The sequence below is a fragment of the Dendrobates tinctorius genome, unplaced genomic scaffold (genome assembly GCF_039654945.1).
Source record: "Dendrobates tinctorius isolate UK_male_01 unplaced genomic scaffold, ASM3965494v1 ptg000011l, whole genome shotgun sequence".
Classification (NCBI taxonomy): Eukaryota; Metazoa; Chordata; class Amphibia; order Anura; family Dendrobatidae; genus Dendrobates; species Dendrobates tinctorius.
This window is the reverse complement of record NW_027361679.1, coordinates 79,513,495-79,541,269: the sequence shown is the minus strand read 5'-3', so window position 1 is coordinate 79,541,269 and position 27,775 is coordinate 79,513,495. Positions and strand designations below refer to the sequence as shown.

General features: G+C 40.7%; 1 protein-coding gene across 2 annotated transcripts in view; it reads left to right on the top strand.

Annotated features, from left to right (window-relative positions):
- The window catches only part of TNKS (tankyrase), a 288,176-nt gene that overhangs the window by 141,260 nt on the left and 119,141 nt on the right, over positions 1-27,775 (top strand). For both annotated transcript variants that reach the window (XM_073543626.1, XM_073543618.1), the window contains exons 9-13: positions 4,817-4,938; positions 12,460-12,551; positions 14,650-14,728; positions 17,073-17,244; positions 26,308-26,387. In XM_073543626.1, coding sequence (XP_073399727.1) covers positions 4,817-4,938; positions 12,460-12,551; positions 14,650-14,728; positions 17,073-17,244; positions 26,308-26,387 — 545 coding nt within the window. The remainder of the gene's footprint in view (positions 1-4,816; positions 4,939-12,459; positions 12,552-14,649; positions 14,729-17,072; positions 17,245-26,307; positions 26,388-27,775) is intronic.

Genomic DNA, 27,775 nt, shown 5'->3' with positions numbered 1-27,775 from the left:
CTGCCAAACAAAAAGTGCAATAACGCGCAATCAAAAAGACGCATATAAATATCCAATTCTACCGCCAAAATCATCATCTTGTCCCGCAAAAAACAAGAATAAAGTGATGCAAAAATAATTTTTTTTTATATAAAATAGTTTTCATTGCATAAAACCAACAAAACATAAAAAAACAACCTAAATGAGGCATCTCTGTAACTGTACTGACCCGAAGAATAAAACCGCTTTATCAATTTTACCGCACGCGGAACGGTGTAAACGCACCCCCCCAAAAGAAATTCATGAAACGCTGGTTTTTGTTCATTCTGCGTCCCAAAAATCGGAATAAACAGCGATCAAAAGATGTTATGTGCCCGAAAATGGTACCAATAAAAACGTCAACTCGTCCTGCAAAGAATAAGACCTCACATGACTCGGTGGGTCAAAATACGGAAAAATTATAGCTCTCAATATGTGGTGATGCAAAAACTATTTTTACAATAAAAAGCGTCTTTTAGCGTATGACAGCTGCCAAACATAAAAACCCGCTATAAATAGTAAATCAAACCCCCGTTATCACCTCCTTAGTTAGGGAAAAATAATAAAATTAAAAGAAAATGTATTTATTTCCATTTTCCCATTAGGGTTAGGGCTAGGGTTAGGGCTGAGATTAGGGATAGGGGTGTGTTAGGGTTGGAGTTAGAATTGGGGGTTTCCACTGTTTGGGCACATCAGGTGCTCTCCAAATGCAACATGGCGTCGGATCTCAATTCCAGCCAATTCTGCGTTGAAAAAGTCAAATGGTGCTCCTTCCCTTCCAAGCTCTGCCATGCGCCCAAACAGTGTTTTACCCCCACATATAGGGTATCCGCCTACTCAGGACAAATTGCAAAACAACTTTTGGGGTCCAATTTCTCCTGTTACCCTTAGGAAAATAAAAAATTGGGGGCAAAAATATAATTTTCGTGGAAAAAAAAATGATTTTTTTATTTTCACGCCCGGGCGTTATAAACTTCTGTGAATCACTTGGGGGTTCAAAGTGCTCACCACACATCTAGATAAGTTCCTTGGGGGGGGTCTAGTTTCAAAAATGGGGTCACTTGTGGGGAGTTTCAATAGTTTAGGTACATCAGGGGCTCTCCAAACGCACATGACACCTGCAGACCATTCCATCAAAGTCTGCATTCCAAAACGTCACTACTTCCCTTCCGAGCCCAGACGTGTGCCCATGCAGTAGTTTTCTCCCACATATGAGGTATCGGCGTACTCAGGACAAATTGCACAATAACTTTTGCAGTCCAATTTCTCCTGTTACCCTTGGTAAAATAAAAAAAATTGAACCTGAAGTATTTTTTTTGTGAAAAAAAGTTAGATGTTCATTTTTTTTTTTTTTTTTTTAAATATTCAAAAAATTCCTGTGATGCACCTAAAGGGTTAATAAACTTTTTGAATGTGGTTTTGAGCACCTTAAGGGGTGCAGTTTTTAGTGTGGTGTCACTTTTGGGTATTTTCTATCATATAGACCCCTCAAAGTGGCTTCAAATGTGATGTGGTCCGTAAAAATAAAATGGTGTTGCAAAAATGAGAAATCGCTGGTCAATTTTTAACCCTTATGACTTCCTAACAAAAAAAAAATTTGGTTCCAAAATTGTGCTGATGTAAAGTAAACATGTGGGAAATGTTACTTATCAAGTTTTTTGTGTGCCGTATCTCTGTGATTTAAGGGCATAAAAATTCAAAGTTGGAAAATTTCAAAATTTTCGCTAAATTTCTGTTTTTTTCACAAACGCAAGTTATTTGAATGAAATTTTACCACTATCATGAAGTACAATATGTCACGCGAAAACAATGTCAGAATCACTGGGTTCCATGGAAGCATTCCAGAGTTATGACCTCATAAAGGGACAGTGATCAGAATTGTAAAAACTGGCCGGGTCATGAACGTGCAAACCACCCTTGGGGGTGAAGGGGTTAAAGAGACTCTGTCAGCACAGAATGACTGTTCAAACCAAGTACAGGCACTTGGTGCATCATGGCCTGGTGAAACCTTTAAATGCACCTTCCTACTTGCTTGTTCTCCCTCTATCTCCACTCACCCCTTTGATTGTTAGCTCTGGTTTTATAGAGCCAAAGAAGGATGGAGATACATGGAAAATAACCAGGTGTGAAAGTGCACTTAAGCAATTGTCCCAGCCATGAAGTACCACTCTCACAGTGATCAAAATGAAATAAAAAGTAAATGAACCCCCCGATTATCACCCCCATAGGTAGGCAGAACTAATAAAATAAAGAAAATATTTTTATTTTTATTTTTCCATCAGGGTTAGGGTTAGGGTTGGAAAGAGGGTTAGGGTTGGAAAGAGGGTTAGGCTTGTGGTTAGTGTTATGGTTAGTGTTATAGTTAGTGTTGGGGTTAGGGGTGTGTTGGGGTTAGGTTTATGGTTAGAGTTGGGATTAGGGTTAGGGATGTGTTGGGGTGTGTTGGGGTTAGGGTTGGAGTTAGAATTGAGGGGTTTCCACTGTTTAGGCACATCAGGGGGTCTCCAAACGCGACATGGTGCAACCTTTGATTCCAGCCAATTTTGCGTTCAAAAAGTCAAACGGTGCTCACTCCCTTCCAAGCCCCGACGTGTGCCCAAACAGTGGTTTACCCCCACATATGGGGTATCGGCGTACTCAGGAAAAATTGCACAACAACTTTTGGGGTCTAATTTCTCCTGTTACCCTTGGGAAAATAAAAAATTGGGGGCTAAAAAATTATTTTTGTGGAAAAAAAATGTTTTTTTCATTTTCATGTCTCTGCATTATAAACTTCTGTGAAGCACTTGGGGGTTGAAAGTGCTCACCATACATCTACATAAGTTCCTTGAAAGGTCTGGTTTCCAAAATGGGGTCACTTGTGGGGGGTTTTCACTGTTCCATCAAAGTCTGCATTTCAAAACGTCACTACTTCCATTCCGAGCCCTGACGTGTGCCCAAACAATGGTTCCCCCACACTTATGGGGTATCAGCGTACTCAGGACATACTAGACAACAACTTTTGGGGTCCAATTTATCCTGTTACCCTTGTGAAAAAAAAAATTTTTAGGGGAAAAAAATGATTTTTTATTTTCACGGCTCTGCGTTATAAACTTCTGTGAAGCACTTGGGGGTTCAAGGTGCTCACCACACATCTAGATAAGTTCCCTGGGGGGTCTAGTTTCCAAAATGGGGTCACTTGTGGGAGGTTTCTACTGTTTAGGCACACAGGGGCTCAGCAAATGTAACATGACGCCCGCAGACCATTCCATCAAAGTCAGCATTTCAAAATGTCACTACTTCCCTGCTGAGACCCAACGTGTGCCCAAACAGTGGTTTCCCCCCACATATGGGGTACCAGCGTACTCAGAACAAACTGGACAACAACTTTTGGGGTCCAATTTCTCCTGTTACCCTTGTGAAAATAAAAAATTGCGAGCTAAAAATTCATTTTTTGAGGAAAAAAAAAGATTTTTTATTTTCATGGCTCTGCGTTACAATCTTCTGTGAAGCCCCTCGGGGTTCAAGGTGCTCACCGCACATCTAGGCAAGTTCCTTATGGGGTCTAGTTTCCAAAATGGGGTCACTTGTGGGGGGTTTCTACTGTTTAGGCACACAGGGGCTCAGCAAATGTAACATGACGCCCGCAGACCATTCCATCAAAGTCAGCATTTCAAAATGTCACTACTTCCCTTCCGAGCCCCGACGTGTGCCCAAACAGTGGTCCCCCCACACATATGGGGTACCAGCGTACTCAGGACAAACTGGAAAACAACTTTTGGGGTCCAATTTATCCTGGTACCCTTGTGAAAATAAAAAATTGCAGACTAAAAAATTTTTTTTTAGGAAAAAAAAGATTTTTTATTTTCACTGCTCTGCATTATAAACTTCTGTGAATCACCTGGGGGTTCAAAGTGCTCACTATGCATCTAGATAAGTTCCTTAGGGGGTCTAGTTTCCAAAATGGGGTCATTTGTGGGTGAGCTCCAAAGTTTAGGCACACAGGGGATCTCCAAACACGACATGGTGTCCGCTAACGATTGGAGCTAATTTTCATTTCAAAAAGTCAAATGGCGCATAGCATGCGGGAAGTAAGCGGTTCTCATGCATTCCTATGGGTGCGGAATCGCGGCAATTCTTTGCGATTCCGCACAAAAGAATGATCATGCTGCGATTTTTTTCCGCGATGCGTTTCCGCCGCGGAAAAAAGCGCAGCATTAGCACAGCATGTGCGGAATGCCATAGGAATGCATGGGGTGCGTTCTGTACACGATTTTTAAACGTTTTCGCAGCGTTTTCACGCCGAAAATTGCGGCAAAAACGCTTAAAAATCGCATCGTGGGCACACAGCCTTAATGTGATTCATTAATTTTGCATGCAACCACATCCCAATTAGGAGGTGGTTCACACTTATTCAACTTCATTATTTCAGTTGTTATTATTATTAGTTTCAACTTAAAAATTATTTGTTGTTCTCAATTAACTTGTACAGATTATGAGTGACATTAAAGGTGGAAAAAGTTCTGAAATTATTTTTCTTGGTATGATTTTTATGTTTATATATGACAGAAGATCTGTCCTGTCATTATAACATTAGAAGGTAAACTTTTCTATCTACTGTATATTGTTGAATTTCTTACATGATTGATACATATGAGTCCTATTTATTATTTCTGGACTGTAATTTCTTATATTCTTCATGTCTTATTAATTTATAAAAACCATAATAAGTCATTATTTTAGATATATTTTCTACTTTTATTATGAGATTATTTCCAATCAGAAGCTTTTCCCTAAAGTCAAACTATTTGAATTGCAGATGAATTCAAAGGACATTGTCTACTGCAGGCCGCCAGGGAGGCAGACCTGGCCAAAGTGAAGAAGTCCCTTGCTTTGGAGATCATCAATTTCAAGCAGCCACAGTCACACGAGACTGCGCTGGTGAGAACAGACTGACTGGTATTAGTCACATTTGTAAACCGCATTGCTAGAAGAGTTTATTTCACAGAGTTCAGCTGTATCTGCACCTAACGATTGATTTAATATAATGTTTGAGTGTAAACAGGTTGCGGATGAGCACTCATTCACGTGAAATGATCTTTGCAAAAGATCATTGTTCCCAGGGGTGCATCGTCCTATGTGACCTATGACAGCTTGTGTGTACTGAGCTATTAGATTAAGTGCGCATCAGTTATTCATGGCCTGTCTGTATAATCAGGCTATCTTATTAAAGGGAATCTGTGTCACCAGGCTTTTGGTACTTAATCTGAGATCATAATGTAGGGGCAGAAACCCTGATTCCATTGATGTATCGCTGAAGCCATGTTCACACGTTGCGTTTTTGCTTTTTTTTTTAATGCAAATTTTCAGCTGCGTTTTACAGTACCAGCAAAGGCTGAGATTTCAGAAATCTTATGCACACAGCTTGGTTCTTTATGTCCTCAGTATTTTATGCAATTCCTTGGTTTTTGTGTAATGCAGTATGTCACTTATTTCAGCGTTTTTTTTCAGCTTTTTTTCGCCCATTTAAAGCAATCGTTGGTGCAAAAAAAAATGCTTCAAAAATGCAGGTCTGCATATCATGTTTTGCTGCATCTTGGATGCTAAAACCTGATGAAGCAGAATCAGATTTTTTTTTTTATGCACTAAACTTTATCAGCATTCGCAAGAGACAAATGTAACCTGACAAAACCGCAGCAAAAAAAACAAAAACACAAAAATGAAGCAAAACCTGCAGCAGATTATCATTAGAGGACTAGTAATCCTGCTGCCATTTAATCCACCCACACCCCAACCACTGATTGGCCTCTTTCTGCCTATGCACAGCAAATTTGGAAAACTGGTATACCTGCACCAGAGAAAACTGTTTATAATCAAAAATCCAGTATCTGTCACTGTACACTATAGCTGACAACTGGCTGCATGAGCCACAATCAGTGTTGGCACCGACTATGGTTGTTTAACCCCTTAAATGCTGCTGTCAATAGTGACTACGGCATCTAGATGGTTAACAGTTTGGGGGCTCCCTCTTTAACCCCATTGGTACCCTGAGATCTTGATCGTGTGGTCCTGATGATTGCTATGGGAATTCATGGCTAAATAATGGCCTTAGTGCTGCCGGCTACAGTGACCTGTTCAAAGTTATCAAAATTCAGGTGGTAAAAATAAATTTTTTCATTCCTGTTATGCTACTTTGCATTAATTCCTAAAAAGCACCTGAAGAGATAATGAACTGCCAGAAAGCAATTTTGAATACATTGAGGGGTGCAGTTTTTAAAATGGTATCACTTTTGGGGGTTTCCAATATATAGGACCCCCAAAGACACTTCAAAACTGAAGATGTTCCTAAAAAAATATGTTTTGTAAATTTCCTTGAAAAAAATACTGTTACATTTGTATGTAATCCTTCTAAATGTTATCAAAGTAAAACAGCAAATTACAAACAGGGCTGTGGAGTCGGTAAGCCACAGTTGCGACTCCGACTCCTGGATTTTATCAGGCTCCGACTCCGGCTCCGACTCCTTCATAAATGGCCAATTCATAACAACAAATTTACTGTTGTAAGATATTAAACACCGTGCTTATTCAGTTTCTCACCATCATATAAGTAATCAGACCACTTAGAGCAAAAACTACATTTATTAGAATACAATTAGAATATAGCAAATAACTTTTATAAACTGTTCTAAACTGTAAGTAAATATGCAATAAACACTTTTATGCAGTTAATAAGAAGAAATCTATAAATTTGTCCTCAGAAAAAGTATTGCCTCTGTCAGATCCTCCTTCATGGATGCCCTCAAATCTGATCTAATTATTTTGAGAGCAGAGAACAACCTCTCTACACTAACTTGTGTTGGTGGCAAAGCAGTAACCACTCGGGCAACATCTCTGGCAATGTCAGGATACAGAGGAATCGCTTGTTGCACTGTTATTTTTGATGAACGGTCAAATTTCTCAATTTCTTTTAGTGCACATGAAAAATTCTGCTGAAATGTACTGGCTGTGTTCCTTGATGGGGATGACTCTTCTATGCGGGAATGCTTTGCACGGTCCTTGTGATCCAAATATTTTTCGAAATTAAATTCTTCATCAGTTGATGATGAGGGTGAAGATGTGGCAGGACGACCAAATTCTTCTTGTTCCTCCTGACTGTTCTGCAACCCTTTCATCCTTACTGCTATTTCAAACAGAGCTTCTTTTCCTTTACTTAGCTGTTGATCATCTAGAAGAATCCGATGCATTAGGTCTACATAAACAGCAGCCAAAAGAATGTTATTTTGTAATAGTAGCTCCTCTCTCCATTTCATTGATGTAGCAATGCCACTTGCAATTAACCCTCCTCTTTGGGACAGGCGAAACATCAGGTTCTTCCACTCCTTTAAGAAAATACCTGGAGTTAAGTCCTCTGCTTGTAATTTTTTAGTCACTGTAAATGGGTGCTCTAGCAATTTTTCCAGCTCAGTCACCTGATTCCACTGACTTTCATTTAGCGTCAGTTGAGGGTTAGCCATGTCTACAAGAAAGGTTTTCAGTTCAACCAAGCGCTGAATCATTAAGTAAGTACTGCCCCATCGTGTGGCTTGATCAATAATTGCCCCTTTTCCAGCACGTCTCTTCAAAATTGAGTCAACTTTAGGGGTTCTGGCAACAGTAGCCAATTTTCTCACCTTGCCAATCAGTGCAGCAGCATGTCTTTCTTGCAGACTGTCTCTTATAGCCAGCTGTAGCGTATGCACAACACAGCGCATGTGATGAATGAAAGAACATATTGACACAGTTTCAACAAGATCATCTAAACTATCATGTTGCTGTTCATCTGAAGCAACTTCAGTTTGCTCCTCAGTTACAATACTGTGTTCCTCTATTTCAAACATTTTTGTGTCTGTGGACCCAGAATGTTCTTCTAGCTGCTGGTCACCATCATTACTCTCATTCATTAGCTTAATAGTACTTATCATATTTGAAGCATTGTCAGTTACGACAGAAAGAACTTGCTCTTTTTTAAGTTCATAGTCTTGCAGAACCTTTTCCACCAAGACCTGGAGAAACTCACTGGTGTGATGAGCTTTGGTGTCTTTTACTGCCAATGTCTTGGTAACTTTTTCATTTTTGTCACAAACAAATCGGACATTGATGGCAAAATAGTTCACTCTGTGACGTGTGCAGGCATCCATTTTATGAAACAGAAAGCGTCCCTTGAGAGTTTTTTTAAGTTCTTCCTTTTGTTTAAAAGCTTCTTCGATTACTAATTTTCTAATACTCTCTCTCTCCAGAGAAACACCAAGCTTGCGGGCCATTTCCCCATTCAGACACATAAAAGCTGGTCGTGAAAATAATGAAATAGGCACACTATCCTTTACAACAAGCTCTATGATCTGTTTTTTAAATGTATCTACTGTCATTGTCACAGTAACTTTGTCACTGACAAAATATCTTGCAACTGATGGCTGCAAAGTTCTCTGCTCCTTTGTTTGGCTGGAAGAGCTGGGCACTGGTTCATTGGTTTGGATGCAGTCTTTCTCATCCACTGCTTTCAGTACTTCTGGATGAAAGCGCTGTAAATGTCTCTTTAGATTAGAAGCTCTGGTAGGAGCATTTTTATCTTTGCCTGAATATGCACTCATCTTGGCTTCACAGCATTTGTTTTCGTCTGGATCATTTGTCATACACTGACAGACATAATGTTTTCTATCTTGAGTGATGGTGAAATGTTCAAATACAGCTGATTTAATATGATGCTTCTTTGACATTCTCAGGTTTTTAATTCTGCATTCACAATCCAAATGACAATTGTTTTTCCTAAAAACAATTGTACAAAATTATTGCCAGGTCGTACAACTGATATAGTGGTCAGTAATACTGTTATTATTCCTCATGTACTCACAGTTAACTGATGCAAAGTTTGTTGAAAGGATAATACTTCTTACAGTCTTCCTCTTCTGAGTAGCAGGCAGCTGTGAGATGCTTGGAAGACGCACACCTAGTATGATCTAGTCTAGAGGAGGAGCTTTACTACTAAGAATTTGCAACACATTTTCACTTTCAGTTTCATACATTGTAAGTAGGGGGGTTGGGGCAGCATGAGATTAACCAAGTATAAGATTAGATAAGGGCAGTGGAGAACAGTGACACACAAGAAGTAAGAAATGTCTCTATCTCCAGCAGAACTGCTTATCACTGTTGTTCATAGTTTGATAGAACATATATATTTGAGTAACATTTATAAAATTCATATGAAAGTTCAATTATGAAATATTAATACATTTTTTTTAAAGCTGGAGTCGGTACATTTCTACCGACTCCGACTCCAACCAAAACTAACTCCGACTCCACGACTCCGACTCCACAGCCCTGATTACAAATGGTGGTGATGTAAAGCAGACATGAGGAAAATGTTATGTATTAATGTTTTTGTGTAGTAGGACTATCTGGATTAAAGGGATAATCATTAAAAGTTGCAAATTTTTTTTTACATTTTTTGAAAAATTTCTGATACTTTTTTTTTTATAAATAAACGTAAAACATATCAACCTAAATTTGCCATTATCATGGCATTTGATAGGCCACAAAAAACTATCTCAAAATCAATGGGATATGTTGAAGCTTTCCAGAGTTATTACTACATAAAGTGCCACATGTCAGATTTAAAAAAAAAATTGGCCCAGTCACTAAGGGGTTAATATTGATTTAGATAAGACTCATCACCAGGTCAAAGTTTTTGCTCTTATCATTCACTGTTTCCTGAGGTTTTTTTTTTTTGTTTCTTGTGGGTTGGGGTGGGTGTTTTCTCAGGGCAGTTATGCAGAGCAACCTAAAGACCCTCAGAGAATCTTGTTATCCACACCCCTTTGAAAAGATCATTAAGGTTAGGATTAAATAAAATGAACCATATCTTGTGATCGTGATCTACATGGCAGATTTAAGCCCCCGTCACACACAGCGATCTCGCTAGCGAGATCGCTGCTGAGTCACAAGTTTTGTGACGCAACAGCGATCTCACGAGCCAGATCGCTGTGTGTGACAGCTATCAGCGACCGGCCCCCCTGCCGGGTATCGCTGATCGCTGTTGAAATGTCTGGACATTTTTGGGGTCGCTGGTCTCCCGCTGGCCAGCACGCATCGCTGCGGGAGACCAGCGAGCAGGAGTTGGTAACTAAGGTACACATCGGTTTTCTAAGGGGGCGCCCTGTGCCTAGAAACCCGATGTGTACCTTAGTTACCAGTGCACTGATGCAGGGAGCTGGTAACCAAGGGACACGTCAGTTTTCTAAGGGGGCGCGCTGTGCCTAGAAACCCGATGTGTACCTTAGTTACCAGCGCGCTGATGCAGGGAGCTGGTAACCAAGGTACACATCGGGTTTCTAAGTGCTGCGCGCCCCTTAGAAACCTGATGTGTACCTTGGTTACCAGCTCCCTGTATCAGCGCGCTGGTAACTAAGATACACTGCGGGTAACTAAGCGAAGTGCGTCGCTTGTTACCCGCGTGTCTCTGGTCCTGATCGCTGGGGAAGCTGCCTGTTTGACAGCTCACCAGCGATCACATAGCGACTCACCAGCGATCCTGACAAGTTCATATTGTTGTCGGGATTGCTGGTGAGTCGCTATGTGTGACAGGGCCCTTAGAAAGTAAACAAAATACTCAAAGGAGCAGCAGGAATATAGTGAAAATAAACTGTTCATCAAAAGCTGCAATTATAAAGATTTGATCAATATATCCCAGACCAGTGGTGGTGAATATATGGCACGCGTGCCAGAAGGAGCAAGCTCGCCGCTCCTTTCCCTTGTTCAAATGTATTCGCTTCTAAAAGACCCAAATACATTTGAACAGTGCTGCACCGGGACTGGGGCAGAGGAGCGCCTGTCAGCCACGGGTCCAATGTGCAACAGTGTGATGTCATAACACTTCTGACCTCATCACACTGGGGCTGCAGAGAAGCAGATACAGCGCAGGGAACTGGGAAGAGCACCAGGAGGAACTGAGCATTAAATGTATCATTGTGAAAGGGGGGACAGTTTTGACAGAGGCAGTGTGTGTGGGAATGGGGGGAGCTTTATTCAGTGGGTCAGTGTGTATATAATGTGCAGAGTGTATGTGTATTTTGCAGTGAGGTCGACTGTGTGTATTTTGCAGAGGGGCTGTGTGTGTTTTGCAGAGAGGCAATGTGTGTGTGTATTTTGCAGAGGGGCAGTGTGTGTGTGTATTTTGTAGAGGGACTGTGTGTGTATTTTTATGTTTTGCAGAGAGGCAATGTGTGTGTATTTTGCACAGGGGCTGTGTGTGTGTATTTTGCAGAAAGGCAGTGTGTGTGTGTGTATTTTGCAGAGGGGCAGTGTGTGTGTGTATTTTGTAGAGGGACTGTGTGTGTATTTTACACAGGGGGTTCTGTGTGTGTGTGTATTTTGCAGAGGGGCTGTGTGTGTATGTTTGTTTTGCAGAGAGGCAATGTGTGTAATTTACAGAGGGGTTGTGTGTGTGTGTATTTTGCAGAGAGATTGTGTGTGTGTATTTTGCCGAGGGGCTGTGTGTGTGTGTGTGTATGTTTGTTTTGCAGAGAGGCAATGTGTGTAATTTACAGAGGGGTTGTGTGTGTGTATTTTGCAGAGGGGCTGTGTGTGTACGTTTATGTTTTGCAGAGAGGCAATGTGTGTAATTTACAGAGGGGTTGTCTGTGTGTGTTTTGCAGAGAGGCTGTGTGTGTGTGTTTTGCAGAGGGGTTGTGTGTGTGTATTTTGCAGAGAGGCTGTGTGTGTGTGTGTGTGTGTGTGTGTGTGTGTGTGTGTGTGTGTTTTTCTGAGGGGTTATGTATGTGTGTTTTCCAGAGGCGCTGTGTGTGTTTTGTAAGTCTTTGATGTCTGCTTCAGCCCCAGGTTAAATTGCCATGTTGGCACTTAATGATAAATAATTAGGTTTTGGGTTGCCGTTTGGGCACTCTCTCTAAAAGGTTCGCCATCACTGGCCTAGACTATAACATCTTAATATGAGAAGACGTTGATTGACTAATGCAACATATGGACAATGTTTGTTCTATTCCTTTTGGTGATCTGTGCATTTTACTACCCAACAGAAAGTTTGTTTTTGTGGAGGCGATGCTTGATTTCAGGCCAGTGTACCAAGTAGACAATTTATTCTTTGGCTTCTTACTTGCCTCAATGACATGGGCATTGCTCATCTCTGGCACCGCAGTTATAGAATCGAAATTGTTTTCGGAGGAGCATAATTTACCATTGATCACCCTGTTAGATTTTGCTCTGTGCGTTGTGTAGCTGAGCCAGGCATTTGATAAATGACTGAGGGATTCCATCTGTGTGTCTTGTAGAAAGACTGCCTTAGGAATATATAGCAGAGGTAGAGATGATATCGGATAAAGCTGAAAAACCTAAGTGTGCTTTTAGGCATTTTATGTATGTGCTTACTTGAGTTTTCTTTTCTTTTATCTAACATTGCTACCTTTTTCACAGCACTGCGCAGTGGCCTCTCTCCACCCGAAAAGGAAACAAATAACGGAGTTGTTGCTCAGGAAGGGAGCCAGCGTCAACGAGAAGAATAAAGAGTATGTGTTCAGTTTTTGCCATTGCAATTCATACGGTGGTAGAATAGTCTATGTTGGACCAGTCTGCAGTAACAATGGGTATTATGTTAGCGAGGAAGCTAAATGGAATCATTACGTACACCATTTCTTAGCTTGGAATTCAGTTCTCTTATTATGATGTTTTCATGCTGTTATAAATGACCACAATGGCCAAACACTACAGTGCCGTAAATGAGATTGGCACTTGCTTTCTATTTTGTGTGTTACATGCTAATGCCATACCTCTGTCCAGCACCTTTACTGCCAAGTGTGATTATAACATTAAAGATTGATCAATTGCACATTTACATCATACAACACAAATATATTTACGTTGAATATCCCTTTCTGTTCTGAATGAAGAAGATACAAATTATTTTCTGTCACATGCTTTATTACTATTTAGATACGTACCATAAAGGGGGACTCTGCTTCTTACACTCGCTCGTCCACAACCTTTACAGCCAGGTCCCACATCCACACCACGCTTCTTGCTTCCACCACTCGCCTACCTAGGTGATCCACAAGTACAATATACACCCAACTTTCTCAAGTATCTGATAGGTACTCGTCTTGCATTCTGGGAAACACAACCAGGTTATAGTTTTCCTCTTTGAGATTGTGGGTACACTTAAAGCAGCAAGTAACCAATTTACAAATTTCAGATTTAATATAGTTAGAAAAGGTACAATGCTTAAACAGTTACAAGTATATTAAATAACAAAAAGACATAAGGCAATATGGTACAAAATAAAAGGTTTACATATAGAAACGTCTTACGGATAGAATCTTAGACCTTCTGGTGGTGGAGATTTCTGTGAAAATTTTGACAAATGTACATGACTCTATATGTCCTGGATCTGACCATGGATGTCCTTGGTGAGATATATATATATATATATATATATATATATATATATATATATATATATATATATATATATATATATATATATATATATATATATATATGATGCCTAATTACATGGACAGAAAGACACAGTTTAGGACATAATGCTAATTTATAATGAAACCTTCTAGAGAAATATGACTGCCATGCTTTCGCCATCCTTGACACGCCAAACATGATTGATTATATCTATATTTTGGGTTGACGTTACATGTCTGTTGTTCCCCATACCTGAATACAATTGCACTTGCAGCCACAGAATCAATTATTTTCATCGACCACAAGTATATCAATGGATTGTTTGAGCATTGATTTGTTATAGATATTTCAGCTAAATATGGAATTTCCATTTTTGCCATGTGATGTCCCTGGTTGAGTTGAGTCTGCCTTAGGTGCTTCATTAAAGGGAATCTGTCACCCCATTTTTTGCCTATGAGATGCAGCCACCGCCATCAGGGACTTATCTACAGCTTTCTGTAATGCTGTATATAAGCCTCCGATGTAACTTGAAAGATAAGAAAAATGAGTTAGATTATACTCACCCGGGGGTCCGGTCCGATGGTTGTCGCGGTCCGATCCGGCGCCGCCAATCTTCTAGCGATGACGTCCTCTTACTTTTGCTGCGGCTCCTGCGCAGGGGTATTTTATCTGCCCTGTTGAGGGCAGAGCAGAGTACTGCAGTGTGCAGGCGCCGTACCTCTCTGACCTTTCCCGGTGCCTGCGCACTGCAGTACTTTGCCCTCAACAGGGCAGATAAAGTACACCTGCGCAGGAGCCGCAGCAGAAGTAAGAAGGAGGATGTCATCACTAGAAGATGGGAGGCGCCGGACCGAACCGCGACACCCACCTCACCCCCTGTGAGTATAATCTAGCTTGTTTTTCTTATCTTTCAGGTTACATTGGGGGCTTATCTACAGCATTACAGAATGCTGTAGATAAGCCCCTTATAGTGGTGGCCGCAGCTCATTGGCCAAAAATGGGGTGACAGATTCCCTTTAAAGATAATTGCTCCTATTTGCTGACAAGGAAGTACACAGGAAGAGTTTTTTCTTTCCGAAACGTTCAACCACTCGCTAATTAATTTACCTACACACAGAGGAGAAGCAGTGATTTTGAGTTTTGATTTCTCCGATCCATAACAATATCTATAATTTTTTTTTTATGCTTTAGTTTCATGACACCGTTACACGTAGCTGCTGAAAGAGCACACAACGATGTAGTTGAAGTTCTGCATAAACATGGAGCTAAGGTAAGAGCGAATATTGAAGTGAAAATTAATAACTGCATAGAATTGATGATTTCTTATCTATACCAATCTCGGCTGTCTGCTCCTCTCTATCTTTATAGATAGCTCAGGGTTAGATACAATTAGAATATTAGGTCAGTACATTTATCTGAAAATCCTACACTACCTCAAAGGCATTCAGCTTTTATGAAAATTACTTTGCTGTTCAGACTGATTCATCCCTGTTCCTGGCAACAGGGTGAGTAATTTAATTGGAGTATCTTGGCCATCTATCTGCAATGATATCTCTTTGTGTCATTTCATTACAAACTGCTTCTGAGGGTTTAGAGCTTGAAATGAAAAGTCAATCCCATCCCTTGTAATTAGGGAGACTCATGAGACAGACTGAAAGCCATAAAGTATAGAAACAGGTTTTTCTTTTCAACCCTATTTGGCAATTATATTAGTTGCACGTTAGAAAACTTGGCTTTTTTTCTTCATAGCGACATAAAGTGACAATGTTACGTTGACTTCCTGGTTTGGAACCACTTTATCCTTTGAGATGTTACCGAATTTAGGTCATAAGACAGTCACTTTTGTCTTGTTCTTTTTCATCCCCTTTCAAAACCTATAGCTTTTTTTCCCTCGTTTATGCAGCCATTTGTATGAGATTTTTTTTTTTTTATTACGATTACAGGGAATAGAATAAGACCACACATTTTTTTTAAAAAAAATTTTTTAAAGTTTTTATAGCATAATATATCCACCTTTAAGATTATAAAGATATTAATTGTCTACATTGGTTTGTTTTACACCCTGTGCTTGCAAAATAAATCCCTTTAGTTTGTTTTGTTTTGATGCATTAAAAGTCTCATGACCTTTATTTTTCTGCTAGTTGGGCTATATGAGCTATTGCATTGTTTTCTCTGGTATGATTTTAGCAGTTATACCATCTTGGGCTGGAAAGGACTGTTAAATTAAAAAACAAAAAGCTTAAATGTCTCTCACTGTATGGGAAATAAAAAGAAAATGTTTGCAGACATTACAAATTATAAATTTTACTTTTTTAGACTAGAAAATGAGAAGTTTGTATCTTCTCTTAATTTTGGTTTTATCGAAGTTGACTACAGGGTGGGTCATTTATATGGATATACCTAAATAAAATGGGAATGGTTGGTGATATCAACTTCCTGTTTGTGGCACATTAGTATATGGGAGGGTGAAACTTTTCAAGATGGGTGGTGACCATGGTGGCCATTTTTAAGTCAGCCATTTTGGATCCAACATTTTTTCCAATGGGAAGAGAGGGTCATGTGACACATACTTATTGACAATTTCACAAAAAAAAATGAAAAACAATGGTGTGCTTGTTTTTAGCGTAACTTTATTCTTTCATGAGTTATTTACAAGTTTATGACCGCTTATAAAATGTGTTCACAGTGCTGCCCATTGTGTTGGATTGTCAATGCAACTCTCTTCTCCCACTCTTGATTCACTGATAGCAACACCACAGAAGAAATGCTAGTCTAAGGGGGTCAGATTCCTTGTAGGAATGCTCGGACCTGACGCCCATAATGTGGTGGTGCATCATCTTGCTGGAAAAACTCAGGGAATGTGCCATCAGTGCAAAAGAGGGCAACACATCATCATGTGGCATTGAGGTTTCCATGGATGAAGAATGCCTTCATTATCTTTGAACCCCATATACCACACCATACCATCAATTACGGGTGTCAGGGCCGAACATTCCTACATGAACAGTTTCCTGGAAAGTGGATTGTTCGTCGTGGGCTAGTTGAATGGCCACCAAGGTCTCCTGATCTGACCCTCTAAAGGCCCCGTTACATTTAGCGATGCACCAGCGATCCCGACCACGATATGACCCGGTCAGGATCGTTGGTGCATCGCTAAATGATCGCTAGTGAGCTGCCACACAGGCAGATCTCACTAGCGATGCAGCAGTGGTCGGCGGTCGTACTAACCTGTCAGACGCGGTGAGGGTGACCGTCTGATCTAGTGCTCGATGGAGAGCACTGTATTAATGTAAACTTACTATTACATTTTTATTTGCATTGCACATACTGTTTATATTTTACTTGATTTCTATATTCTAGAAGCAATTTAAAACTTGCATTGTCACATTAATTTCTGTTTAACACATGTTAAAATTGACTGCCAAATTTTGGCAGTTCACACTAAGTTGCTCTCTATAGATCAAAATTTTCGTGGATCTCTCTAAGTTGCCTCACCGCTAATCTCCATCATATTATCAGAGACAAACTGGAGGATAAAATCTTTTGAAAGAACTGTGTACTCTGCCTGATTTATATACACTTTGTTTTAATGCATTTGGGTTGCTTCTCCTAAGATGAATGCCTTGGACACACTTGGACAAACAGCACTGCACCGAGCTGCTCTGGGAGGTCACCTGCAGACGTGTCGTCTTCTGTTGAGCTTTGGCTCTGATGCATCAATCATCTCTCTGCAAGGTTTTACAGCAGCACAGATGGGAAATGACGCTGTGCAGCAAATTCTAAGCGGTGAGTGATAGTTTATTCAGTGCCTTCATCGTATGGGCGATATTACTTTATATTCACACACACGGGTAAACTAATTGCATTTGTTTTGCCCAAAAAAAACAAAGTGTGTGCAATCATAAAAAAAAGAGTAAAACAATGGCATACATGCAATACTGTGCGAAAAAAAAGCCTTAGATGACAGGTCTGTATACAGTGCTTCAAAGAAAGAACACTTTTACATAGAGAAGTGTTGCGTTTATTTTTGTCAATGAACAGAATTCAAACTGAACTAAAAAAGAAAACTAAATCAAATCAATATTTAGTATGGTCACCTTGTGCCTTCAAAACAACATTAAATGGAATCTGTCACCCCTTTTTTTGAGATGTCATATAATAATAGCATTCAATTGTGTGTCACATAAGGATTCTCTTAGTACTTTTGCTTCCCCCTGACGCCGCACCTTTCATGCATAAATACCTTTTTTATATCGGTTCAGATGTATGTAAGTTGCCACGGTCCGGTCCAATGGGCGGGGCTTATTCAGCTGCTCCCCCCCTCCCTGTCTTGCTCTACACAAGAAGAAATGCGTAGAGCAAGACAGGGAGGGGGGGGAGCAGGTGAATAAGCCCCACCCAGCAGACCGGACAGCAGCAGTTTCCATACATCTGAACCGATATAAACAAGGTATTTATGCATGAAAGGTGCGGGGTCAGGGGGAAGCAAAAGTACTAAGAGAATCCTTATGTGACACACAATTGAATGATATCATTATATGATATCTCAAAAAGGGGTGACAGATTCCCTTTAATTCTTCTAGGTACACTAGCAAAAAGTTAAGGATATTGTTGGATTATAGTCAGGTGTATGAGTAACCAATTATACCAAACAAGTGATGGTTATCATTTCCATATGTAGTAGGAAACCACTGAGTAGGAGGCTTACTACTGGGTGAGGGATAGCCAAACTCCTGCTACAAAGGTGAGGTTGTGGAAGACAGTTTCATTTCACAGGTCGTACACCATGACATGACTGAGTACCACATCAAGTGCAATTTAGTTATATTGAATTAGCAAGGCTTCTTTCAGACAATGGTTTGGTTTCAATGTGAAACTTAGGTATCAATATGTCCTGTTCAAGCTATTTTGAAGAATCACCAGGAAATGGGCAATGTTGAAGACTGTAGACGTCTGCCATGAAACTTTAGTGCAGCAGATAAGACACATCATTCTTGCTTCCCTTTTGAAATTGAAACATGTGCAGCAGCACTATCCGGTCAGAATTTTCAGCAACCAGTAAGAACTACTGTTAGTAGTCTGGCCAGATGTTATCTTCATGGAAGAGTTGGAGCCCAAAAGCCATACCTTCTATATGAAAACAATGCCAAGTGTCTCTTCTATGCATGATAGCATATGAACTTGGGTGCAAAAAAAGTCAGATGCGTCAATATTTGAAATATTTGACTGTATCACAAAGCAGTTTGTTCGCTGACTGATTATAGAGCACTACAATAATTATTATTATAGCGCCATTTATTCCATGGCGCTTTACATATGAAAAGGGGTATACCGTTAGGTCCATATATATTTGGACAGAGACAACATTTTTCTAATTTTGGTTCTATACATTACCACAATGAATTTTAAACAAAACAATTCAGATGCAGTTGAAGTTCAGACTTTCAGCTTTCATTTCAGGGTATCCACATTAAAATTGGATGAAGGGTTTAGGAGTTTCAGCTCCTTAACATGTGCCACCCTGTTTTTAAAGGGACCAAAAGTAATCGGACAATTGACTCCAAGGCTATTTCATGGACAGGTGTGGGCAATCCCTTCGTTATGTCATTCTCAATTAAGCAGATAAAGGGCCTGGAGTTGATTTGAGGTGTGGTGCTTGCATTTGGAAGGTTTTGCTGTGAAGGAAACATGCGGTCAAAGGAGCTCTCCATGCAGGTGAAACAAGCCAACCTTAAGCTGCAAAAACAGAAAAAACCCATCCGAGAAATTGCTACAACAATAGGAGTGGCAAAATCTACAGTTTGGTACATCCTGAAAGGTTTTTGAGCTCATAATGTTTTCAATAGCAAAAGCAGATTAGAAAAGCGCCACACAAACTGACAGACTCATTCTTTTTGAGGATCCGTTTTTGAGCCCAAAAATGGATCTTCACAAAACGATGTGTCTGAATGTCCTATCTTGAAACCCACTGACTTTGCTGGGATGCCCAGAGTCACTGCATTTTCCTGCAAAAAACGTATCTGCAAAAACGCTGTGTGTGAATCATGGCCGTAGCCAGCGAGGGGCGGGGGGGGGGCACACATACATAATATATATATATATACATACATACATACATACATACATACATACATACATACATCTCACACACACACACACACACACACACACACACACACACACACTCACACACACACTATATGTAATTGATATTACATAGTGTATTACATATTTACAATTAGTTTTTTGTGTTCTAAAGTTGTATTCCAATAAATATATATTATGTTTAATGATTAAATGTCTGATGTTCACATTGTACTACGATAAATTTTTCACTTAACCCCTTTCCTACAATGAACATAATATTCCGTCCATGTGACCTGGGACCTAAGTCCCATGGATGGAATATTACGTCATAGCGATCAGCGACGCACACGTGGTGAGCGCCGATGATCGCGGCCGGGTGTCAGCTGATTATCACAGCTGACACCCGGCACAATGTGTCAGGGGCGGTCACGGACCGCCCCCGACACGTTAACCCCTTGCACACCGCACACCTGGAGGTGGTCTGTGGATTGTCCTTGACTGTTATCACCATTCTTCTTCTCTGCCTTTCTGATATTTTTCTTGGCCTGCCACTTCTGGGCTTAACAAGAACTGTACCTGTGTTCTTCCATTTCCTTACTATGTTCCTCACAGTGGAAACTGGCAGGTTAAATCTCTGAGACAACTTTTTGTATCCTTCCCCTGAAAAGCTATGTTGAATAATGTTTGTTTTCAGATCATTTGAGAGTTGTTTTGAGGAGCCCATGATGCCACTCTTCATAGGAGAATCAAATGGGAAAACTACTTGCAAGTGGCCACCTTAAATACCTTTTCTCATGATTTGATACACCTGGCTAAGAAGTTCAAAGCTCAATGAGGTTACAAAACCAATTTAGGCTAGTTTCACACTAGCGTTTATGAGCGCAGCGACGGCCTGCGCACGGCTGCCGCTAAGCCCCGCCCCCTGCCGCGCCTCCGCCGGTAGCTCCGCCCACCGGCACATGACGCTGCATGCGCCCTGCGTCCCTTATCTTTATCACTGGGGGCGCAGGCTGTGCGCAGTATGCGTTTGGCGGCGCATGCGTCCTTTGAAGCCCTTGGGGGTTCAAAGTGCTCACCACACATCTAGATAAGTTCCTTAGGGGGTCTAGCTTCCAAAATAGTGTCATTTGTGGGGGTTTTCCACTGTTGAGGTACATCAGGGGCTCTCCAAAGGCAACATGACACCCGCAGACCATTCCATCAAAGTCTGCATTCCAAAACATCACTACTTCCCTTCCGAGCCCCGACGTGTGCCCATACATTTAGTTTTCTCCCACATATGAGGTATCAGCGTACTCAGGACAAATTGGACAACAACTTTTCAGGTCCAATTTCTCCTGTTACCCTGGGGAAAATAAAAAAAATTGGGGACTAAATGATCATGTTTGTGGAAAAAATACGATTTTTTTTATTTTCACGCCCGGGCATTATAAACTTCTGTGAAGCACTGGGGGGTTCAAAGTGCTCACCACACATCTAAAGAAGTTCCTTGGGAGGTCTAGTTTCCAAAATGGTGTCATTTGTGGGGGGTTTTCACTGTTTTGGTACATCAGGGGCTTTCCAAACGCGACATGGTGTCCGATCTCAATTCCAGCCAAAAACGTCAAATGGTGCTGCTTCCCTTCCGAGCTCTGCCATGCGCCCAAATAGTCGTTTACATCTACATATGGGGTATCAGCGTACTCAGGACAAATTGCACAATAACTGTTAGGGTCCTGTTACCCTTGGGAAAATAAGAATTGAGGGTGAAAAGATCATTTTTGGGGGTTCAAAGTTCTCACCACACATCTAGATAAGTTCCTTGGGGGGTCTAGTTTCCAAAATGGGGTCACTTGTGGGGGGTTTCCACTGTTTAGGTACATCAGGGGCTCTCCAAATGTGACATGGCGTCCGATCTGAATTCCAGCCAATTTTGTACTGAAAGTCAAACGGCGCTCCTTCCCTTCTGAGCTCTGCCATGCACCGAAACAGTGGTTCCCCCCCCACATATCAGGTATTAGCGTACTCAGGACAAATTGCACAATAACTTTTGCAGTCCAATTTCTCCTGTTACCCTTGGTAAAATAAAAAAAATTGAACCTGAAGTATTTTTTTTGTGGAAAAAAGTTAAATGTTCATTTTTTTTTTTTTTTTTTTTAAATATTCAAAAAATTCCTGTGAAGCACCTGAAAGGTTAATAAACTTCTTGAATGTGGTTTTGAGCACCTTAAGGGGTGCAGTTTTTATAATGGTGTCACTTTTGGGTATTTTCTATCATATAGACCCCTCAAAGTGGCTTCAAATGTGATGTGGTCCGTTAAAATAAAATGGTGTTGCAAAAATGAGAAATCGCTGGTCAACTTTTAACCCTTATAACTTCCTAACAAAAAGCAATTTTGGTTCCAAAATTGTGCTGATGTAAAGTAAATATGTGGGAAATGTTACTTATTAAGTTTTTTGTGTGCTGTATCTCTGTGATTTAAGAGCATAAAAATTCAAAGTTGGAAAATTGTGAAATTTTAAACATTTTCGCCAAATTTCTGTTTTTTTCACAAATAAACACAAGTTATTTTAATGAAATTTTACCACTAACATGAAGTACAATATGTCACGAGAAAACAATGTCAGAATCACCGAGATCCATGGAAGCGTTTCAGAGTTATTACCTCATAAAGGGACAGTGGTCAGAATTATAAAAATTGGCCCGGGAGTTAACGTGCAAACCACCCTTGGTAGTGAAGGGGTAAAATATAAGCAATATATGTTGGAGTCGGTGTAAGGGAAATTGAGGAGTCGGAGATGAGATCAGCTGTCATGTGGGGGCTCAGCGCTGGATCCCGCACCAAATACAGTCATATGTAAAAGTTTGGGCACCCCTATTAATGTTAACCATTTTTCTTTATAACAATTTTGGTTTTTGCAACAGCTATTTCAGTTTCATATATCTAACAACTGATGGACTCAGTTATATTTCTGGATTCAAATGAGGTTTATTGTACTAACAGAAAATGTGCAATCTGCATTTAAACAAAATTTGACTGGTGCAAAAGTATGGGCACCCTTATCATTTTCTTGATTTGAACACTCCTAACTACTTTTTACTGACTTCCTGAAGCACTAAATTGGTTTTGTAACCTCATTGAGCTTTGAACTTCATAGCCAGGTGTATCAAATCATGAGAAAAGGTATTTAAAGTGGCCACTTGCAACTAGTTCTCCTATTTGATTCTCCTATGAAGAGTGGCATCATGGGCTCCTCAAAACAACTCTCAAATGATCTGAAAACAAAGATTATTCAACATAGCTTTTCAGGGGAAGGATACAAAAAGTTGTCTCAGAGATTTAACCTGCCAGTTTCCACTGTGAGGAACATAGTAAGGAAATGGAAGAACACAGGTACAGTTCTTGTTAAGCCCAGAAGTGGCAGGCCAAGAAAAATATCAGAAAGGCAGAGAAGAAGAATGGTGAGAACAGTCAAGGACAATCCACAGACCACCTCCAAAGACCTGCAGCATCATCTTGCTGCAGATGGTGTCAGCACCTTTCAAGCCTCCCTGGACAGTTTGGATAGACTATAAAAGTGTGTTTAAAATGAGACTTGGCCCCTTGCTGATATTGGATGGTTTAGTACGTCCAATGGCAGTACCCCCACTTTGATGTGAGCCCGCATCAAAGCCGGGACATGTCAGCTGTTTTGAACCATTAACAAGTGCCCGCAATAGGCATGGGTGGAATCGCGATCCACCCGCGTCTATTAACTAGTCAAATGCCACTGTCAAACGCTGACAGCCGCATTTAACGCGTGCTTCTGGCCATCGTGCCGGAGATACGCGCACCACTGACCCCTGTCACGTGATCGGTGGTCATCGGTGCGTTGGCATAATAACCAGAGGTCTCCTTGAGATCTCTATGGTTGTTGATGCCAGATTTCTATGAGTGCCACCCTGTGGTCGACGCTCATAGCAATGCCGTAATTCTACTACATACAGTCGATCTGAGCCGTTTGTAGCAGAGGCAATCAAGCTATGGCAGCATCTAGCCTCCCATGGAAGCTATTGGAGCATGCCTAAAGTAAATAAAGAATAGTTTTAAAAATATAAAAAAATATAAAAGTTTAAATCACCCCCCCTTCACCCCATTCAAAATAAAACAATTAAAAAAAAAAAAAAAATCACACATACACATATTAGGTATCGCCGCGTTCAGAATCGCCTGATCAATAAAAAAAAAAGAAAAAAAAAAAAAAAAAGGTTTAACCTGATCGCTAAACGACGTAGCAGGAGAAAAAAAAAACACCCAAATTACCTTTTTTTTCGGTCGCCGCGACATTGCATTAAAATAATGAGCGATTAAAAGAACGTATCTGCATAAAGGTGATATCATTACAAACATCAACTCTGCGCGCAATAAATAAGCCCTCACCCAACCCGATATCACGAAAAATGGAGACGCTACGGGTCTCGGAAAATTTCGCAATTTTTAATTATTTTTTTTTTAGCAAATTTTAGAATTTGGAAAAAACGCATAACATACGCAGGAATTCCGGACGTGTGCACAAAACTGAATTAAGGTGCCTGCCCATGAATTGATATTGGCCAAGGCTTATTATACTTAATCTCTTATAAAAGAGTCTATGGTGAAAAAAATCCTGTGCAGTTTTCTTGTATAATACATTGAAACAATAGGAGGATATACACTAAATGACTCTATAGGGTATATGAAAGGCATTAAAGACCAGGACAAATGCGGGGACCATATAAGGTAATGTACATATAAGTATACACGAGGATAGTGTATAGTACCTCAGTGAGGAACAGGAGCAAAGGGGGGTAGATGGCTGGCACTACCCCCTCACCCCAACACACGTTTCGCCATTGGTTCTTCCGGAGAGGGAAGGGGGGGTTGTCAGGAACAGGGGTAGGTGATGTTTTCTATCCCCTGGCACCGATCATTGGAGGTCTGCTAGAAAAGAGGGGTGTATAATCCAGTTGCTTCCTGTGATATTGGTTGGTGCACAAGGCTTCTTGCGCTACCGTGTTGAACGTCACTTCCGGTGACGCATTTCCCAGAATACACGCTGGAACGGGGCTACAAGGAGGCAATTGGTGACATAAGTGGTATGCAAGCCAGGGATTCACTTGTGCAGCCAGAGTATGTAAACCGCTGTGGCATGGAGTGAAATGTATAACAACAATGTGCAGAAAGATCCTGGGGTGTATCAAATGGATAATGAGTGAAAGTATGAATGCTAAATAGTTAAATGCACATATGAGCAAAATAGTAAGGAATTAATAAAAAGAAGCTAGAATGGGTATGTCAGCCCATTAATAATTTCAAGGCAAGAAAAGGAAAGGAAATAATGCAAATGAAGACCAAAAATATTGATAAAATAATAAAAATGTGAGAACACATGTATATGCATAAATGTGTGCTAGAAGTGGCTCTGAGATCGCCGAGAGCTGCTGCTGCGCTGCCGTGGGCGGCGCAATTTTGGAGGAGGAATTTTTTATATTATTCTCCGGCAAGATGGTGCCACTTGCGCAATAGCAGCTCTCGGATCTCTGTACACAGCGATAGCTGCTACTGCGCCGGTGACATTTTCAGATTTGATTTTTTTTTTTTTTTTTTGTACTTAACATAAAAAACAGTGATTACTAGGACACGGAACATGGGAATATGCTGCAGCGAAGGAGCCACGGCCGGTACCTGCCTGTAGAAGGTTTTTTTCTTTTTCCCAGTATGTGATGGCATTCATTATTTAAACTAGGGGGCAGGTCAGTGAGGTATCAGTGACCGGTCAGCTGTCTTCATTATGAATACCTAATCAGAGCACCACATACACCAGCCCCATCTTAGTACACGAGCATATCATTAACCAAAAACTGAAAATAAAGATTAAACAACCACAAGACAGATTTCATCACCAAGGGATCATTGTAATCAGTATAACAGCGCCAACCTGACACTGTGTGTAGGTTACTGTGCACAATCCTGCTGACAGGTTCACTTTAAATGGTACCAAAGTGAAGGTCTGCTGCACATTTTGCAATCATTTGTTAGACCTAACCAGTTTGCCGAACTGGATACAGGGATATATTTATGACGTTAGTATAATAACTGTATAGATCTGTGGGTATGCGCACACATTGCTATTTTGCTGTGAAAAACACAGAATTTTACTGTAAAAAGAACAATGGGTATGCAAGAAACCGGGATCACCTCAGAATAATACAAAAATTATTTTGTTTAGACATACAATAAGCCACAAAACCGAATAAAATCTATTAAAAAAGGCCACGGTTCTAAAGAACAGACAAAGCAACCAAAATCGGTACGCGAGAGATGCTAATGCGAAGGTGCAGCCAACGGTGCCATTTTGATGGTGATTTCTGTATCTTTTCAGCAGCACAAGATAATAGGCACTAAGTGACAAGTGATAGTGCGCAGGCGCCGCCATTTTGTTGAAGTGACATGTTTTTTCAAATACACACTTTAGAATATTCATTATATAATCTAGGAGGCGGTCAGTGAGGGATCAGTGACCTGTCCGCAATATGAATACCTAATCGGAGCACACATACACCAGCCCCATCTTACAGCACAAGCATATCATTAACTAAAAATGATTAAAAAAGCACAAGACTGATTTCAGCAACAAAGGTATCATTTTATTCAGTATAACGGCGCCAAACTGACACAGTGTGTAGTTTACTATGCACAAGCCTGCTGACAGGTTCCCTTTTAATATGTATATGTACTTACAATTGCATATTTCTGATTGCAGAAAGCACACCAGCCCGAACATCTGATGTGGATTACAGGTTGCTTGAAGCATCGAAAGCCGGCGATTTGGATACTGTAAAGGTGAGTCATAGCAACAATTTGAGATGCTTACTATTTATGATGCTTAAAGGGGTTGTCCACCACTAGAACAACCCCTTCTTAAACCAAATGTTTGGTCCCGATAAAATAATAAAGCCTATACTCCCCTCCCATTCTGCTGTCGTTTCATCGGTGTCGGCACTCTTGTCTCATGCGTTCACGTGAGGTTATGTCACGTGAGTCCACTGTCACTGTCTCCGCCTTCAGTCGTGAACCCCGTGAACGTGAGTGCCAACACCGCTGGACTGGCATCTGCACTATTGGTGAGGATAAGTGTTTTTATTTTAATGGGGGCAAACATTCTAGTTTGAACATCGGTTGTCCTAGTAGTGGACAACCCCTTTAAATGAAAGGGGTAGTTACCAGTGTGATTCTTGTAGATTAGGAGAGCAGACTGTCAGTCACTACATGTCTCTCACTGGTAACGCCCCATTTAAAAAAAAAATATATATATTTTTCATAGAAGGATTTCGCGGTCACCTAATTGCCTTGTAGATCAGTGAGAGTCATTTGTACAAGCTGGTAACTTTTTATTGAGCTGTGCACTGCTGTGTGTGTATGCACTCATACAGAAGCTGAGCTCTTCTACCTGGTGAGCTGCACAGTGGTTTGTGGACACATTCAGAATATCAGGGTAAAGGGGCTGCAATAGAGAACCCATTAGTAATGGAGCCAATTTTGGCCTTTTGGGGAATTGGTCAACCAGGTTGTAGCCTAATTGAGAACTTCTACTAAAGTTTTTACTGTTTTTATCTTGATTATTGAAATAAAAACATTTATTTTGATTATTTGGGCTTAATGTAGAGACAGCGACCCTGATTCTAGCAATATATCACTTGGTTTCTTAGTGTAGTTTTGATAAAAGCAGTAGATACCGTAATCATTAGATGACTAATAAACCTGCTGTCAGGTAGTTGAGCATATTCATGAGTTCTGTATAACCCACACCACTGATTGGCAGCTTTCTGCCTATGTATAGTGTATATAGAAGCTGCCAATCAGTGGTGTGAGGGTGGAGTTACACACCTACGCATTCAGATAACTGGTAGATCTGCAGCAGAAAAAAAAGTGATTTTATCAAAATGAAAGCTATCCGCTCAGTAAGTGACACATCACTGGAATTTGGGTCTCTGCCCATACATCATACTGCTCTCAGATGGGGTGGCAAAAACCTGTGTGGGGGTCATATGCTGGACATGGGAAGGCTGTGTGAGGTTCATATGCTGGACATGGGGAGGCTGTGTGGGGCTCATATGCTGGCCATGGGGAGACTGTGTGGGGCTTATATACTGGCCGTGGGTCAGCTGTGTGGGGCTCATATGCTGACCGTGGGGAGGCTGTGTGGGGCTCATACCATATATAGAAGGGGC